The sequence below is a fragment of the Nilaparvata lugens genome, chromosome 11 (genome assembly GCF_014356525.2).
Source record: "Nilaparvata lugens isolate BPH chromosome 11, ASM1435652v1, whole genome shotgun sequence".
Classification (NCBI taxonomy): domain Eukaryota; kingdom Metazoa; phylum Arthropoda; class Insecta; order Hemiptera; family Delphacidae; genus Nilaparvata; species Nilaparvata lugens.
In genome coordinates, this window is record NC_052514.1 from 14,077,429 (window position 1) to 14,096,148 (window position 18,720).

Sequence of the window (18,720 nt, forward strand, 5' to 3'; positions counted from 1 at the left end):
ATCTTTCCTAAGAATATAATTTTTAGGAAATCATATCTTTCCTTTCAGATAAATCGATTAATGATTGTGATGTATGATTGAATCAGAACTACGAGACATGTCATAACAGCATGAATTCAATATCCATTATTCAATAATTTCTTCCTGAGCTCCCAAAACGAATACTAACCCTATTGATTCTCAGCGAATTGCTCATAAAAGGTGCCTTCTCCAAACTATTTCTGTTTCTATATTTGGTTGAAATTGGAAAGAATAATAACAATTTCAATCGCAATTGATAGTGGCGTGGTTAGAAAGTTTCTACTTTTACTAGCTATCAAACTTATGTTATCAGATAGATTCAACTGTAACTAAGTATTGTAATTATGATCGAATAATATAAATCATAATAATTATAGTTATTCCAGAAGTAATAGGATCGCTATCACGCCAGTGAGCGATAGATCACATGCTTTCATGAATTCGTAATAATTGAGTGTTATTCTGATGAATGAAAATATCATTCTCTTCATTATCAATATTAGATGGAATCGAATAAGTGTTTTGTGACGGACAATTCCTTGAGAAATCCTTCGAATAGAAAAATCAAATCTCCAACTTGTAGGCCTACGTCTGCAATATGAACAGAATACAACATTATTTTTAACAGATTATTGAATAGACTAGGAGTATTCATGAATTGAAACTATCAAAAGCCAATGATTTTTATTTAAACTATATCAAACAATACAAGACTTGGGCCTACTCCATTGAGTGTTATTCAAACTATATTATATCACACTTGATCAAATAATGATAGAAAAATCAAATAAATCTATTTCAAAAACAGTTTGAAATATTAATTTCTCATATTATACGAGTTTTGCTCACGGTAATCAAGGCGATCACACCTCAATCTGATAGCCTGCTTTGAAAATAAAATTTCCGCTCAAGTATTCCGATCCGATGGCTAGACCAACTCCCTTATTTTGGAATGGCTGAAGACGTTGCGCCGCTCATTTTTGCAAAAGGCTGACGCTTTCAACTAGATACGAAACGTCAACAAAGTTAATGGATCCCTTCTCGGAAAGGTTCCAGTTAAGAGTGTTCCATCGTATATTTATTCATGAGCAAGCTCTGCCGAAAGATTTTCTAGAGCTCAGTTCCTTGAGAGTTTGTCACAGTGATTTGGAATGTTCCTCTCTCTCTCCTATGAGTACTGATAATGAAATTAGCTGACCTCAGCGGATCTTGGACGGGAAGTTGTGGGATTGTGGTTATAGGAGAGAGTTTTGGGTATCAACATCAAAGTGAAGAAACTCCAACTCATTGATCCACCATTGGATAATATTCGTGGTCTAGAAGCAAGGAAGTTTGACCTGTATAACTTTGGTGTTTGGTTGTTAAATATTTTTGTTTGATCTGGTCCTCTGAATAGCATTACAACTAATTTTCAAGTTCAGAGTTATAACCTGGTTCTATTAGTTTGGTCAAATTTCACTCTAAATGGAAAATCATTCAATCCAGAATTATAAGAATATTCTGATTTTATCTAATAATTATTTAAAATATTTTTGAAAAACTTTTTGAAAATTTCAGTAGTTTAGTTTGTTTCTCCCTTTCTCCTGTATATTATGTCAAATGGTATTGAATTCAAATAATTAGTGACAAAGCTTACCAGCATCTTCTTCTCTGTAGGCTAATGGTTGAACTCATTCAAAATATCCTGTCTAATTTTGAGTTGAATAAGAAGAAAACCTTTATATACTGGAAAACCAATGAATTTTATCCCATCCAGTTCTGCGTTTTCTGCCAGTATCAGAGGCGCTTCATTACACGATCTTGTATCATTAAATCTGTGAATTCAACCTACACTAATTATTTATCATACAACATAACTAATCAATTGGTTGTTATATTTAGTACCTGATAAGTAATTGAGGACTTGAAGGAAATTCATTCCACAATTTTGTACCATTGAATCTGTAAATTCAATCTAATACATAACTAATAATTTGGTTGTAATATTTACTACCTGATGAGCAATTGAGAGCTTGAAGGAAATTCTACATATTGATGAAGACACGTCCTTTTTATAAGTAAGAACAGGTACAAAAAAGAATACATGGTAATTGAATATTTATCTGCATACGACCGATCTATCAAAACTCTCTGGTACTAAAAAAGCAGAAATATTGGATAGAAAATGGAATTTAAATCAAACAATACTGATGGATTCGAATCCAGTTGCAAGTGAACATAATGAGGATGATTTTGCGAAGCATTTCTTTTGAAAAACCTAGCAGGGTTTGAATTGATTATGTTTGAATAACATTGTTCGTATAGGAATGCTTGAAATACGATTGGAGGGAAGTCCTCAATTCTGGAATCTTTTCAACAGGAATAATAATCATTTGTGATTTTTTTCAAATAACAGCTCCGGTGCTAAACAACGTTCCTCCTCATAATTAGTGATACAGGCTATATAATACAGTGTACTTTTGACGTTGAATATTGCTAATGATGGAGAAACATCTTTTAATTCATTGGCAGGTCTTGCAACATTCCGAATTTGGATTTCTGCGTATACCCTACTTCTGATTCAATTAAGAAACACTTTCAGAAAGTGAAGGTTCAGGAGCTTCAGAAACGACTTCTTGAAAAGCTCGTATATTCTCACTGATGAATATTGGGAGTTTGATGAAAGAACAATGAATTTTCCTCTGAACAGAACATTCTAGATGATTCAAGCGTATTCGTCGAGAAGATATGCTGTCAGTTTTATAACATGCTCTTTCTCGATATCAGACTGCCAATTATGAAGGGATGAATATGCGCAGCTTAACGTTCGCTGTGTGACATTGTTGTAGCTAAATTGATGATTAATAGTCGTTATATCATACTTGAATGAAAATTTGAAGGTCTCTCCCTCAAACGACGAAGGTTCACTTCTTCGCACACATGATTTCATATAATTAATCATTCATTTATTTACCAAGTTTGATATTTTGTTGCAAAGGCAGAAATAATATTGAAAATCGAAGTCTGATTATTTCAATATGTAGGTTACAGGAGGGTCTTTCTTGCTTTCAAGGATCTTACTGATATTCAAGGATGGATAGGAACAGAATTTCATTTTTTTTATTAATTTTCATCTTTGGATGTATATTTTCATGAACTTGTAATAATATAACATCTGAAATTAACTTTGCTGAATATCAGATGCCCATAATTTATAGGTTTGTGCTTGAAAAAGTTATGGATGATTATGACGAGATCTTCACTTAACAATGTGTTATCGAAGCAGCGAGATCACAAGCAACAAGGCAACTGTACTTTTCTTGCGGCTATAATGCCAATTTTCTTGAGTGATTCTTATGTATTTCTTTTAGATTTTTTCAGTATGCAATAATCAAGAACTTCAAATAACCTATATAGTTACCGTACTGTACCGTTATAATTTCAGGTTTTAAGAGTGACTTAATTGGTATTATATGTGAAGATTATGGATTTCTTCTTAAGCTAATCTCCGAAAATCTGTTGGATATGGGAGAAATTCACCACTATACATCATTGGTAATGGTGAAAGTGTAAACGTTCTAATATTCCCATAGCTGTTTTCAGCTGAAAGATTTGATTGATAACTATTATTATCATCTTGGATTGTGATTCATGAATGATGTTTCATATCTTTCTTTGCTGTTGTAAAATTCTTAATTATTGACAAACCCATCGATCTATTAAGAAAAATAGTGAAATACTAGCCTCGATTGTTAAACGATTATCAATCTCTAGTAAACTGAAAGCAGAATATAGTGTGGGAGAAACCTACGATTGGCGATTAGCTGTTACCAATGAAGGTTGAGCTCTACTATCATTGGTCGGTTCTAATCACCATATATTTGAATACTTGGGCGTGCCTTGTCTCAGCCAACGGCAGAAGAGCTCAGCCTCTATTGGTCGACAGTCAACAGCCAAACGTAGGGCTTCTATATTCTGCTGCTCAATGTTTAAGCTTCTGGTTCACTAGAGATTGATAATCCTGTAACAACCGGAACTGGAATCTCAATTTTTCATTGAAAATTATAGAACTTGAAAATATCAAATAGTATTCATTCGATATGAATGTTATTTAAACTTTACGTGATAAGAACAGTTATTCATTGGATAAAATTGGTTCATTTAGCTTATTTGACAATTCAACATTCATCAACATTTATCGTCAGTCATTCAATGTCAGTCAATTTCAAGAGTATCAAAGTGAAGTATTTAGTTTTATAGAGTAAACTTCTTATTGAAACTTTGTATTTATTTGCATTGATTCATGTGAGAGAACTTGTCGAATATGTAAGCGAGCTTCTACTAACAAAGAATTGAGTGATAATATGGATACATTTTTTTCTTAAATCATTTTAATTTAAAAGTTGAATTTTTATGCTTGTATACCATTTAAATATTACATACAATACCACGCTAATGAAGCTATTACTCCCAACTCAGCCTTTAAACGCCGTCGAGCTGAAACTTTTATTTTTTTCTATCTTTAGATTTAATATTCATCATTATAATAAACTCACTTATTATTCTTTTGAATTCCATTATTATTCATATCTGATAATTTGCGACTCCTCCCTGCACACGGACGGGCAGGGAGAATTATTCATGCAATTCATAACACTTTTATATTCTTGTAAATATGTCACATCCTAAGAATGAACCAATTTGAATTCGAATTTGAGCATACCAATAGGACATGAACACTACAACAAGCTAGTTCATGGTTAATCAGCATCACTATTATTTGTGAATGAAAAATCAATTGGCCTCATTATAGTATCCACAAAACCATGAATCAACTAGATAAAATTGTATTCGTCAATTATTTTGGAGCGGATTTGAAGTTAATAGCAGCTCATTTCTCATTAAATTCACTTCATTGCTAGTAGCATCGGTTTCCCATTCAAATGAGCCATTTGGGAAATAATCAAATCATCAAATCACTGGTCGAGTATTCTACAACACTGTTTATTGATAAATAATTAACATAGCAAACCAAGGCCAAATAAGCAATTAAATGATTTCCAAAATCAATATCCATCGCACTGTTTAATTCAGTACTCCATTCAACTTGTGATTGTAATTGCTGGATTTGAAATAACATTTAATTTGAGGGGATTACATTGAAAACCACGGATTTAAACATCAGCTATTAACAGATTCACTCCCACTCTATTCAATTTGAATCTTCTGTTGGAATATTGAATAGCCTACACATTCGTAGTGATACTATTGTAGTGATTCGTAGTGATTGAAGAAGTTTTGGGCAATAGCCTTTTTTTTCTTTTCCGACTATTGTATTGTTCGCTCTATCTAATAAATAAATAAATAAATACTGGAGTTGGCAGAGCTTGAATACTCATGCACATTGAAGAATGTCTCCATAGAATAATGTCTTCATGAAAGAATGTCATTATTATATAAACAAGAGTTAATAGGAGGATTCACATCAAAAACGTTAACAAAATTTCATTGTACATCACAAACTTATTCTGAAAAAAACATCATTATATTTACTGACTCTATTCACTGCTTGGATGGATTATTTCGAGATGATTACTATGAGTAATCAAACATTTAAAAAAGTATAATTCTAACGATATTCATTCAAGTTACATGACAAGGTTATTGATTTGAAAATTCTATTATCAATACCAATAGTAATATTATTAATCTTCCTCTTTGATGAATCTCATTATCTTGAAGAGTCAAGTGAATATAGTAGAGTACAAAGTAAATTAGAAACTCACATGCCTTGTAAAAAGGCTGAGACTCGATATCAATGGATTTAACGTTTTTGATTAGCTCCTTCTCAATATGCTGTGTCTATCTAATTTTTAGGACTTGTTCTATCAAGTCCGAGACAGAATTATATTTTCCCCACCTACTGAAGTACTTACTTTACTCCCTGTAACATAATAGTAAAGTGCCACTTTTTCGCTCTTGAGTTTAAAAAACTGAAACCTCCCAAAGGAGTAAAAATAACTACATTGAAATAACATGGGAGCATCTCTATTTTGAAGCTTACAAATCATTGGAAATTGGGTGGAAGGTCGAAACTCAGATGAGAAGCCATGTACTAGAGTAGAGTTAGTAGTAGTAGTAGCATTAGTAGTAGTAGTAGTAGTAGTAGTAGTAGTAGTAGTAGTAGTAGTAGTAGTAGTAGTAGTAGTAGTAGTAGTAGTAGTAGTAGTAGTAAAAGAATAAGAAGAAGAAGAAGTAGTAGTAGTAGTAGTTACTAGTACTGTAGTAGAGTTGTCATTGTAGCCAACTGAATTCAAGACCTCAACCAGAAATTTGATCAACTTATGAAATACATCGTATGTTCGTATGCTATACTATTTACAAAGTTCTTATTCATACATGTATAGCACCATGAATGAAGAATAAATAAAGAACTCATATTTACATAGAAAAGTATAGACTTATTATGTATTAACGGTCATAATCGAGAATGGTAATCAATCATAATAATTATAATTTTCAATATAGAACTAAGTTGGATCAGATTGTCAGAATATTAGTAGACTATAACAATAATTCATATAATTCATCTTACAAGCATTTTATGTTACTCAAAATACAAATTACTATTCCTATGATAGTATTGAATTTACTCAAGGGGAAGTGGTAGAAAAGACTGTTTTCCCCATTCTCCATGCAACACAGCATCACCTCTAGTTGATGCAATTACGTCCAGCTGAGTGAAAACAATATTAATAGAAGCCGTTGCACGTCAACACTCGCTCTGTACAATCGTCGCAATCACATTTGCATGCCTTTGTCGACCGAGAGTTGATTCTCCATTAATATGTCGGGGATCCTGCGTGATGTCAGCGCAACACGTATCGCATTGCATGGTAATCCATATCCCTTGCAAACCGACCCTTAAGCCCCGCCATTAACCTTTGCTCGCCGTTTAGGATCAATCGATTTGTGGTGGCTCTAATGGAAAAAGTTGATTAGTTTTGTCTGGGGATTGGAGGTGTTTTTTGTTTTTCACCGGGAACGTACAAGAAAAAGTTTGTGTCGACAGTGGCGTGTTATCTCGCTTATTGCTGGTTTTCCTGATCACTGACTAGAGTACACAGGAAATTGCAGCTGCTGTACTAGAAAATTGCAACCTAGATGCATTTTTTATCTTGTAGTTTCAGTCTTTCATGAATTTCGTATGAATTTTTCCCTATTAAAATCGTGATAAAGAATATTTCCGTACATTTAGAGATAACTATAATCATCGATTTTATATTCATAGGGTAAGGAAAAACGTATTTCTACCCCAAACTGATTGGATTTGTTCCCGCAATTTCCTGTGTATCAAAAATATAATATCTATGAATAAATTAGAGGAATTGTAATAATAATTCGGGAACAAAAATGGCAAAACTATAAATATCAGGACACCAGGAGATTAAGATGATAGAAGATGCCCCATGGACAATTTTGTTTTGGCAAGCTAAGCTATTCCTAACTTGCTGATATCGATGATTTTACGAAAATATCTTAAAATGCAGACTCTCATCTTTTATTCCATACGTTTTATACTCTATAATTTTTCAATGAAGGCCTACTACTATTACAATTATTCACGTTGATCAGTTCCAAGTACGGGAAAGCCAGGGGTCACAACTATTCATGAGGCCTTTAGTAGACTAGTGGAAGAATATGAGGATGAAGGTGAATACGAAAAAGAAGTGAGTAGAAGTAAGAGAAGAAAGAGAAAAAGAGTAGGAGGAAAAGGAGGAGAAGGAGGAATGGGAGGAAAAGGAGGAAAAGGATGAGAAGGAGGAGAAGGAGCAGTAGGAGGAGAAGGAGGAGAAGGAGGAGAAGGAGGAGAAGGAGGAGAGGAGGAGAAGGAGGAGAAGGAGGAGAGAGGAGAAGGAGGAGGAAGGAGGAGAAGGAGAGAGGAGGAGAAGGAGGAGGAAGGAGGAGAAGGAGGAGAAGGAGGAGAAGGAGGAGAAGGAGGAGAAGGAGGAGAAGGAGGAGAAGGAGGAGAAGGAGGAGAAGGAGGAGAGGAGGAGAAGGAGGAGAAGGAGGAGAAGGAGGAGAAGGAGGAGAAGGAGGAGAAGGAGGAGATGGAGGAGAAGGAGGAGAAGGAGGAGAAGGAGGAGAAGGAGGAGAAGGAGGAGAAGGAGGAGAAGGAGGAGAAGGAGGAGAAGGAGGAGAAGGAGGAGAAGGAGGAGAAGGAGGAGAGAAGGAGTTAGGGAATGAGAAGGAAATAAATGAACAGGAGAGGGAATAAAGGAAGTATAATCAAACGAAGGTTGGGAACAAGAAGACGGTGGGGGAAGAAAGGAATATAATGAGGGAGACGAGGAGACGGCGATGATAAGAGAGAAGGAAACCCACAAATAGTAGAAGAGTATAAGAAGGATAGCATCATATAGCAGGGTAGAAGAACCACAACATAACCGAGCAGAAAGAAGAATAATTAAAGTTGGTTCTCCGCGACGCGCGGCACATGTAACCATAAATTCCAGCGCTGTAATAAAGTTTTTAGGTTAACTGATTTTGAGGTTGGGAAAATACTTACGAGAACGGCGACAAGATGGCGCGATGGCGGTCTATTGCAATGGCGGCCAGGGTGAAGACGCTGACAGTGACGCTGATTATCTTGAAGAACGGACAGAACGAGCACATAAATTCGGGCAGAGTCCAACGCTGCAGCAGGGCCGCTTGGAACTGCAACATAAAACGACACAACCCTGATTGTTCGCACACTTTATGACCATCAATCCACTGTGCATTTCTTCATCTGCATACGGTATTTAAAATTCAATACTGGGAGAGTTTTATTGTGAGATTCACTCTGAATCGCTAGCATTGGTTCAATGAGGAGCATCTATATGTTATATATGAGGATATTTTATGGGGATGTTATAGGGGATGTATACATATTATATAGATGTATATATGGGGAGTAGAATGAGATGCCATATTATTTTTATAGTAACAATCAATTCCAGGGAAGTTTATCATGTTCAATCATAATCAAAATAAACTGTATTTATGACGATTGCGGAAAAGATAGGTTGGTGATGAATCTACTGTGTATTACAGCAAATTTATCATGTTTGCAATCATAATCATACTAAACTGTATTTATGACTGTAACCGATGGAGGTATTTTTAACCCTAGACCACACCTGACATTATTTCTGTAACTGGTGACATATTTGTCTCTATTTAGTTAATCTTCCAAAATATGAAATAAATAAGAATACATGTGGTTCGATAGTCATTCTTGCAGACTATACCACCGCTGCGCACCAATGTAAACGGAGGGGGGTTGTTCCTTCTCTTCTATAATATTTACCAAAATTATGCTAAAGTTTACTGCTATCAAATCATCTACCGGTATTTGAATCCTTGATTGGTTGGGAGCTCTTAGTGGATTCGTTCATTAAAATGCACAGATTATCATCATTGTAACCTATTCTAGCAACTATAGTAACTACGAGTCAAGAACTTCAATGAAAAATACTTTTAAAATTCAACCTCAGGTTTATTGAACTCATAAGAAATCATGTCAAATTTTCCAACAGAGTTACTCAGTAACTGATTCAGAAAAAGAAGGTATATTCAATTTCAATTTATACATTTTGGGAACCTGCTAACTTGCTGCAACTAAATTCGGGCCTCGGTCATTCTATGTACTAAATTCTGAGCTAAATTAAAACAATAGTTTGGCACTCACCATTTCAAAAATTTCAAATTTTACTTTTGAGAACACTTAATCCAAAACTCAATAAACTCAGACGTAATGAAACTCACTACACTCTACTTAAATTAACGGACACAACTGACCTTTTAATTTCACATCTACTGATTCTATCAATTTTAGATTACTATACAAACTACAAAAAAAGTACTGATAATGGAAAACTTTTCAATTTGTCCCTCTGGATGTGCAACAGACCCATTCAGAGGACCGAGGCTCGCGCACCGTTACATGATTTTTCGTTCGCGTCTCAATACCAACTGTGGCCTTTTCACTGAAAATTATTCCCCCTCCACGAGCGTTGAGCATAACTTCCAGTGGAAAAGCCAAAGCTGCAAAAAGGTCAATGCTCGTACAATTTTCAAATATAGTGGCTTTCTCGACATGAAATTGAAACTGTACTTGAAAAATGCTCGAAAATTGCTTTAATTTCGACAACTAAGCAACAAGTTAGCAAATTCAATAAACATGGTCAAATATTCTCACACTAGAATCTGAAAGTACGAATCAAAGTTCATTCCAGTTCAAAAACCTGAAAAATAAGACACACAAAAAAACAACTACAATATACCCACTCAATTTCACACTATTACATGACGATTTTGGAAAAAATAGATTTATGAAGAATCTACTATCCATTTGCTACATTTGAATACAAGATTCAATATTAGGTTCCCTGGTTGGGATAAAATTTCATAGTTATAGGCTAGTGAGCGCTTCAAAAGGCATTTTGTCACGATAAAGAAGATTTATCAGACTATGCTGGCTCCCTCAAGGTTTAGTATTATCACGATAATACTAAGAGGAACTTTTATATTGCTCCTCTCCTATATTAATGGTATGCTTAATCTTAAAATAGAATATTGTGAAATGTTATTATTATCACTTCACTATTCACCACCAACTTTTGGAATAAATTGAAGAGGGTCGGTGAAAATGCGCTCAGTAGAATTAAGGCATACTTGGATCATCACACACTGACATAAAATACTGCAAAAAGTACTTATTCAACTTGCATAATATTAATATAACATAACTTGTAACTATAACATAGCATGCCATATAACTACTAGCGATGAGCACTTCGGAAGGTATCATGTTCTCAATAGTCAAACTCAATAATGATAAATTATTGCATGTTCTACGATTGGAAATTTAAATTTGGAAAACTTGAGCTTCATGACCAATCCACTGTGTATTTTTTCATGTCCATACGATATTTATTATTGCAAGATTTATAGGGGAGCGATTTGACTCAGTGGTCGCGCTGATAAATCGCTTAGATAAGTTTAGAATCATGCGCCTGCTATTCCCGTTGTAAGGGTGACCGCTTGAGCTGATTCCTCTGAATATGATTCATGAGTTGTAAAAACGCTTCCTGATGGTTCGGAAATCACCTAAAACTGCAGGTCTATTCGAAAACAAATTCATTCATAATATTATCATGGGTGTTCTAAAATTAGGTTCAATAATGATTTTTCTTCTTGTGTATTGTGTAAATTAACAATCACTTATCGAACTACTTCTCATGTGTAATTTAAATAAGTAACAATGCTCTACCGTGAAGAAAATATAGCATAAGAAGGTACTGTATGCTATCTTGTGCTATATTTTCTCTATGGTTTCACCAAAATGTTTTTAATTTTTTTAAAATTATTCAAATTATCTTCTAGCTTAAAAATATAACCACCGTACTTTAACTTTCACCCAAATAGTTTCATGGGGCCTGTCTAAAACTCAACCATACTACTTAGATAACTATGTAATAAAACTTAAACAAAAATGTTGTTATTGTAACTTTCTCCCAGATAGTTCCAAATATTGTCTAAAATTGAGAATTCAACCAGCGTAATGTTGTGTTTTATTCCACCAGAGAAAGTCTTTGAAGCTAAATGTCTTTGTCTATCCCTGTAGTTTTGACCGCAACAATTTCTTTTACGTTGAATTTACTTAGGCTACTAAGTGAAAACTTTCCATTTCTAGGCGAGATGGCGATTACATTAATTGTACAACGTATAACTGTAGTTGAAACTTTGAACCTACACTTGAGTAACACTGGTACCTCAAATATATTCATGGTTTAAATTTAGTTTCCACTTAAAGTTTTCATGCATGATAAAATTTACCTCCCAATTTAAGCATCATAATTACGCTGAAAAATCTATGTTACTACTGTATTGTATTTCTTCCATTATTTCTATCATCAATAATAGTATTATATTGTAATGTTGCTTTTTTCTTTTGGGAAGAGTACAATTCAAAGCTCGTACAATTCAAATTTCATATTCTTATGAAATCTTCATAATTTCATTGTTTCCCCTCGGATACTATGATTATAGGCCTAATTTTTATGACTGCCAGAATTAAAGCAGTTTTACAGCAAATCCAGCTGAGCCTATTGTAATATGACTAGTGTTTCACACTTTTTTATTCCTGAAATGTGTAAAGTTAACGTATCTTGGTCAATTCCTCTATTCCATTCAATTTTCAATTTTCTCTGTTGATTTTTATAATGTTCAATGATTTCAATCATGATCACCATTACTTAGTCTCCTGATTTCTACTCATTGTTCACCATTTATTTTTTAGAGCTTTGGATGTCTGTCAATGGAATAATTGTATCTTCAAGTATCATTGAGAAAACTCTGTTATACATTTTCAAAACGTAGAATGAAACAGTTCCATTTATAAGTTTACTGTAGTTGTCCCTTGATAATAGAGTCTGGTTTTGGATGTCCTCAGGTTATATGATAGTAAATGCTCATCATGGTTATAAACTAGGTATTCATCGTTCACTTCTCATTGCATTCTTGAGCTACTTGATTCCGATTCCGCCTATTCGAGTGTTGATGAATAATGGTTACTACAGAATAAGTTTTCTTACAAATCCTAACAAAGTAAAGTTGAAGAACGATGTTGGAGCGTGAGCTTTTCAATTTATCTCCCCGACGAATGGAAATAGTTGATGGTCTTCAGCTCGGTAGAATTGGACAATATTTTCTTTCGTCACGTACCGGTATATAAGGTGCATTCATCCTACAGGTGATGGAAAAGTGGCTGAAAAATCATGCTCTATATAGCTTCGAGCCATTTATTATAAAAAATCTGCAGCTGTCGCTGCAACTTGGAATAATAATGTGTTTTTCTATGGTAAGATTCACTCTATACTGTCAGCCCTCCTCACCAATAACACCAAATGCTTCCAATCCAACTTATACTGACAGTTTGAAGGGGATATCATCATAGTCTGTGTGCATTTATGATGAAGGATGTTTCTGACTTTCGTTGCTTCATCAATTGCATTGGAGTATTCGCCGCAACTCAACAATTTAATAGTAGCATATTATTTCGTTTTGGTTTGTGAATGGGAATTATAGCTGACGTTCCATACTAACGAGATCTTCCTCACTATGTAAATGTAGTTTTTGCGTCTTGAATAATCGTTTCAATAATAATTGATGATCGAGTCTTTTGGGAGAAATAGGAACATAGGAAGTGATTGAACTATTGATATGCACTATTTTAACATCGTATAATATTATATTGATATAAAACAAACAGAAAGCGAGGAGAAAATATCTCTACTGGATAATATCTTCATATGAGTATGAGTTTTCTATTAAACTCATTCTTTTCCAATAAAAACGTTTTTCCCGCATTTGTTGATCAATTACCAATTTTCCTGAACGCCAGTCTGATATGATGATTGAAAGTATCGCTTTTAGCATAAGATACAGATGAATGTTTGCTACAAATAATGTCTGCTGTAATGTTTACTGATTAATCAATAAAATAATATTGCATCCTGTTTCAATGCTATCTATGTGAAGTTGGAAAAATTTTTTCACACAATTTAAAAAAATGCGGGCAAAAAACTTGATCCATGAATGCAATCCATGAGGACTGAATGAGAAATTATTGTCAACCCGAAACTGTGATTCAAATTTATTCATCAAATGAGTATTTATTGTGCTTTGTAACAATCTAGCCTAAGAATCAGTGCTACGAATCAATGAGGACTGGATGAGAAATTATTGTCAACCCGAAACTGTGATTCAAATTTATTCATCAAATCAGTATTTATTGTGGTTTGTAGCGATGTAGGCTAAAAATCAGTGCTACGAAATCAGTGCAACAATCTAGCCTACCAATCACCGCTACGAATTCAGAGCCTGAACTTTTGGTCTAGATTCTCACAAGAAATAGCTCTTTAGTCCCTAGTGCATTATACATTCGAAGACCTTTAAGAAACTAATAATTTTTTTCAAAATTTTGATTGTTTTGAACATGACTCTCACATTGAACATTCTTTGATGATGATCAAGATATAATATATTTAAGCATATTAATTGAGTATGGAAATCAAACACCAATAGATAATTAGGCTGATTGCACCCTTTTCAATCACTCCGTAATAAATAACATATTTCAACGTAGCCAACATTGAGTTAAATTGAAATGATGTTGAATGTGCACCACTCAAATTCGGAATCTTATTTTCTCAGTCACACACATCTATTTATCATTCAATTAATCTATTCAAGGCTCTATCATAGCAATCCGTTCAGTCCCTATGCCCTATACAAGCGAGCCCTATACAAGCATTATCACTCTCCCAACTGAACCACAGACCGGATGGTAAGTAGAACCGAAATTTCAATGATTTAGTGACAATCATACTTTCCGTTATCACGTAGTTCAATGGCTCTAGTCGTCTAGTGTTTAGTTCAGGACACACTAATCATGCCAACAAAATTAATATTCATCGCTTCGATTCTGCATCTGAAATGGTGCAGATTATTTATGAGTCTGTTCATTGGGTTTGGTTATTCCCTTTCTCAGCTACACTTCATTTGAATGTAAATTGACGTAATTATATCCAACGGTGGATGGCAGCCTCTTTCAATTGGCGTGGACGGTTTCATTACCACTTTGAAGAGGGAGATGAACCAGCAACCGATCTCCTTGTTCATTCACAATGATATTTTATAACTGGAGGCTACTTCCTTCATAATTTTGTTTCCTGAGTTGAATAAACAAAACCCTCGAGCTGGAGTTTAATTTTCAAGTTGTATGATTTTGCGAGATTGGATGGTGTCTGGAAGCAATACAATTCCAATTTCTTAAATTATGAGATGACTGTAATGATATTTGAAAATTGGTATGGGGAAAAAGTTCAGTCACAAATAACATCATATCCTCATCATGAAATAAGTCATTGAAAAATGCAATAATGCTTCCCATCTACTGCTCGTTGGATTACTTCAGAATCCATGGAATAATTCATTTATTTACAATGCAAATGACACCAATGTAATAACATTCGTATATAAAATAATGAGGTAGTCTTTGTGCTATTTTTCTTTCAAATTTATAGATGACAAAGTCAAAGATAAGATGAGAATATTTTCAACTAGAAATCACAAAATCAGTTTTGATAAGAGCGTTACAATTACAATAGATTTCATATAATGATATTAGTGCATTGATTATCTTCAAACGCTCACTTTAATCCTGATAAGGTAGAATCTATTGTTATTGGCCGAAGTTAGACATACCCCAGTATTCTAGCCTCGGCTCCTCGGCCAATCACAATAGAGCTCAACCTTCATTCTTGTCCAAAAGATCATATTCAATCGTAGTTTATAATTTATCAAGTGGTTCAGAATTACTTGTTAGATGTGACTTCATCCCTATAGCCTTATTTTTTCATTATTTGGCCTACTTAGCCAGTACAGTGTCGTTATATCGACCTGATGACTTTTCTATTACCTCGGGGAGAAACCCAGGCTTAGGAGATTTCGAGGTCTTTGCTGGAAGTCAGATAACCCTCCACCGTTTCCTGGTTTTCAAAGTTGGTTATCATTATTTTCATTCAAGTTCTCTGAGAAATCGATATCCACGATTTTTATATTACCTTCAAACGATTGAATGTAATATCTGGTCTAATTATAGACCGGTAATTAGTTCCCCTGAATATTACTGACTTATATTGAGTTGTATTGTGATTCCAATCCAATATTTTTTGTGGGACTGGTGCGAATAATGAGGTCATATTTATTTCATGAGGTCATTGAAATTTGGTTGAAGATGCCAAAAAAGACAAATCAAGATTCAAATAAAATTTAGAAATTGAAACTAATTGAACTGTTTGATGGAATTCGAATTCCTATTGTACTATGAAACCCTCACTTTCTTCAATCTTATTTCATTCCAATTCTATTCAGTTCTATTCAAGTGTCACTTCCAAGGAGGTTGAAAATAATTCCAATCTTCGACAAATCAACAATTTTACCAATTCGAACTTTTCTCTCTTTGAAAATAGATAATAGGTCTTAACTATGTTGAAGCCAATGATGCACTATATCTTAGAATCGGGTTATAAGAGTAGGGAAGGATGGAGGAAACCATAAAATATGAAATATGATAGGATAAACGGAAACTCACTATTCTGTGTATGCATTCTTGCATTCCTGGTTATAAATGAATAGTCGTTTTTTCTAGTGAGATGAAGCTTAATGGCTGATGTTCATGATATTAGAAATTTATTACAACATCGTTTATACATTATTTTCAACTACTGTATAGCTTCAATTCAAGATGGTTATTTTCTGCAAACTTTAATATTTCTCTCCTTGTCCTACTACCGTAGGTAAGGAAAGTATTATTTTAACAGAAATATAAATTTATCCAAACTTCATTATTATGGTTAGTTGTGAATACATGATGAATGAATAAGAACATTCTTGGAAACCTAGTTTGTATGGGTATTCAATTAATGATAAGTTAAGAAAAGGAAATGATATTGGATGTCAAAATCGATGTAGAAGAGTTGATAAAAATATAATGATTTTGAAGTACACAAATTGGGAAATTTCAGGTAAGTTTTCTTGATCGGAAAATATATCGGATGTTGAAATCCATGTGGAAGAGTTGATGCAAAGATAAGTTTAAATTTTCCCAAGAATCCTATGAGCACACAAACTCACTTCCAGAAATTTGTTGAGAGAATCACCTTCTAGTAGAAGGCACAACTGGCAAGAGGCCCACCGATTTCTCAAGGGAAACTTTTCCAATATAATCAGCTAACCACCTTGCCGACTCGATTTTCTTGTGGGAGCAGCCACAAAGAAAGGTTTCCAATCAGAAGCGAAACCTTTGTGGGTTCAAAGCAGAGATTTCATCATACTTCAGTAGCTGAGTCAGTAGATTAAGAAATGCACTACTATGAAGTAGTCTCTCCTAATCTGTAATCTTCTATCATTCATTTCAACGAAGTCAACCTACTCATATTCTCTGAGTAGCTCCTCTATCTCTGAAATTTCTACATCGAACTTCATGAATGCTGTAGTTTCGAATCGCTTCCAGTATGTTTGCCTTCCGCTGGAAAGGAAATGCAACCCAGCTTTCCAGTCACAAAGAGACGATTGTTGCGCGGACTGTTCTATGATTTATAAGGCATGGATTCATACTACTTCAAAAGAATTCGACCTGTTCACATACAATGGAGCATATGGCGTTTTAGCTCACTGTTCAAGTAGTCTCTTGTTTATTCACTACTTCTTCCCTCTCTTTTCTGAAAAAAAGCTTCTGAGTTGCTAGGTATTATTTTTACCTCTTTGTGAATGAATCCGGATTCAATGATATTCTCGAAGTTTGCTCACAGAATAAAATATTAAGTATGATGCACTGGGCTAGAACACACAATACTGCAAGATATGAAAAAAAATTCTGAATACGTAGGTGAGTTTTTGCGTTCTGGTGCTCGGAGCACTTTCAGGATAATTTTGTCAGACGATTTCATTTTTATCATATGCTGTATGTGACGATGGAAAGGTAAAAATAACAAAACGAGGGAGATGTCTCTTCCATATGTGCAGTTTCTATGCGATAAGAGAGGTCATAAATCTCATATTTTTCTCTTCACTTCGAAATGCAGAACTGTCAAACCCTTGTCAATTTACTATCCTATATATCATCATCATATATGACAGTGTCATTTAACTTCAGTTAGCTCAACAATCAATTTAAACCTATTCAGGGTCAGAGCGTAGGGAGTAATCCTTCTAGAGTACATTTTTTTGCTCAAATTCAAACCATTTTTTGGTTTAGAGAAAGTAGTTGAATTTATAACGGGAATAACAGTTTCTCTACCCTCAATTTGTCGATTATCCTTATCTTTTCCTCATTAACCTTGCTGCTCCATAGGGAGACCAGATAGTGGTCTGTTACCGTTTCTGTCCCATGTATCTCAATAATTGGGAAAAGGACGCAGCAATTTTCCAATTCCCAGTTGCAAGTGCGAGTCCTTTATTAATCTGCTTCGTTCTTGACCCTCAGACCATAGATCCAGCTGAATCTTCTTCTTTGAACGCTCAACAACCTTTATTCGAATGGAGGATCTCGTCCCATTTTACAAGTACTTCTCATCTTAATACATTCTATTGAATATTCTCTACAGAGATTGCATTTGTAAAGGTAGGTAGAGACCTAGATTATCATTTTTCTATATTGCAGATTCTATTCATTCTCCTGTAGTACGCACAATAGATTTGTATTGCATGTAATTTCTTCAATGTAATTCTATGTTAATTCCTAAATAATCTGCATAATCATAGTTGAATCATGGTTCTAGGCTAGATGAAACACATTTGACAAGTAAACCTCCAAAGAACTATTTATTCCTCGTTTCATCAGAAAACAAGATTGAGCGAAAGCTCCTTTATCAATATTCTGTTCTATTCATGCTTTTTGTGAGATTCAAGTCATTTGACACCATTTCCAGTAACAAAAAATTCAATTTGGGATGAAAAATGATACAATTCAATTGGTGTTGAAAGAGTAATCACATATTCATTTTTGATAGGCCTACTGGTATTTTAGAGCTCTGGAATATCACACTTTCGCTCTACGTGAATTATTGCAGATACCATTTTTGATTTAAGATCTACAAAGTTTCTTCA

The 18,720-nt window shown here is 34.3% G+C and overlaps 1 protein-coding gene across 1 annotated transcript in view; it reads right to left on the reverse strand.

The window, feature by feature from the left end:
* Window positions 1-18,720, reverse strand: part of LOC111054016 (tachykinin-like peptides receptor 99D) — a 128,470-nt gene that overhangs the window by 30,071 nt on the left and 79,679 nt on the right. The window contains exon 3 of the mRNA XM_039437630.1: window positions 8,570-8,718. Coding sequence (XP_039293564.1) covers window positions 8,570-8,718 — 149 coding nt within the window. The remainder of the gene's footprint in view (window positions 1-8,569; window positions 8,719-18,720) is intronic.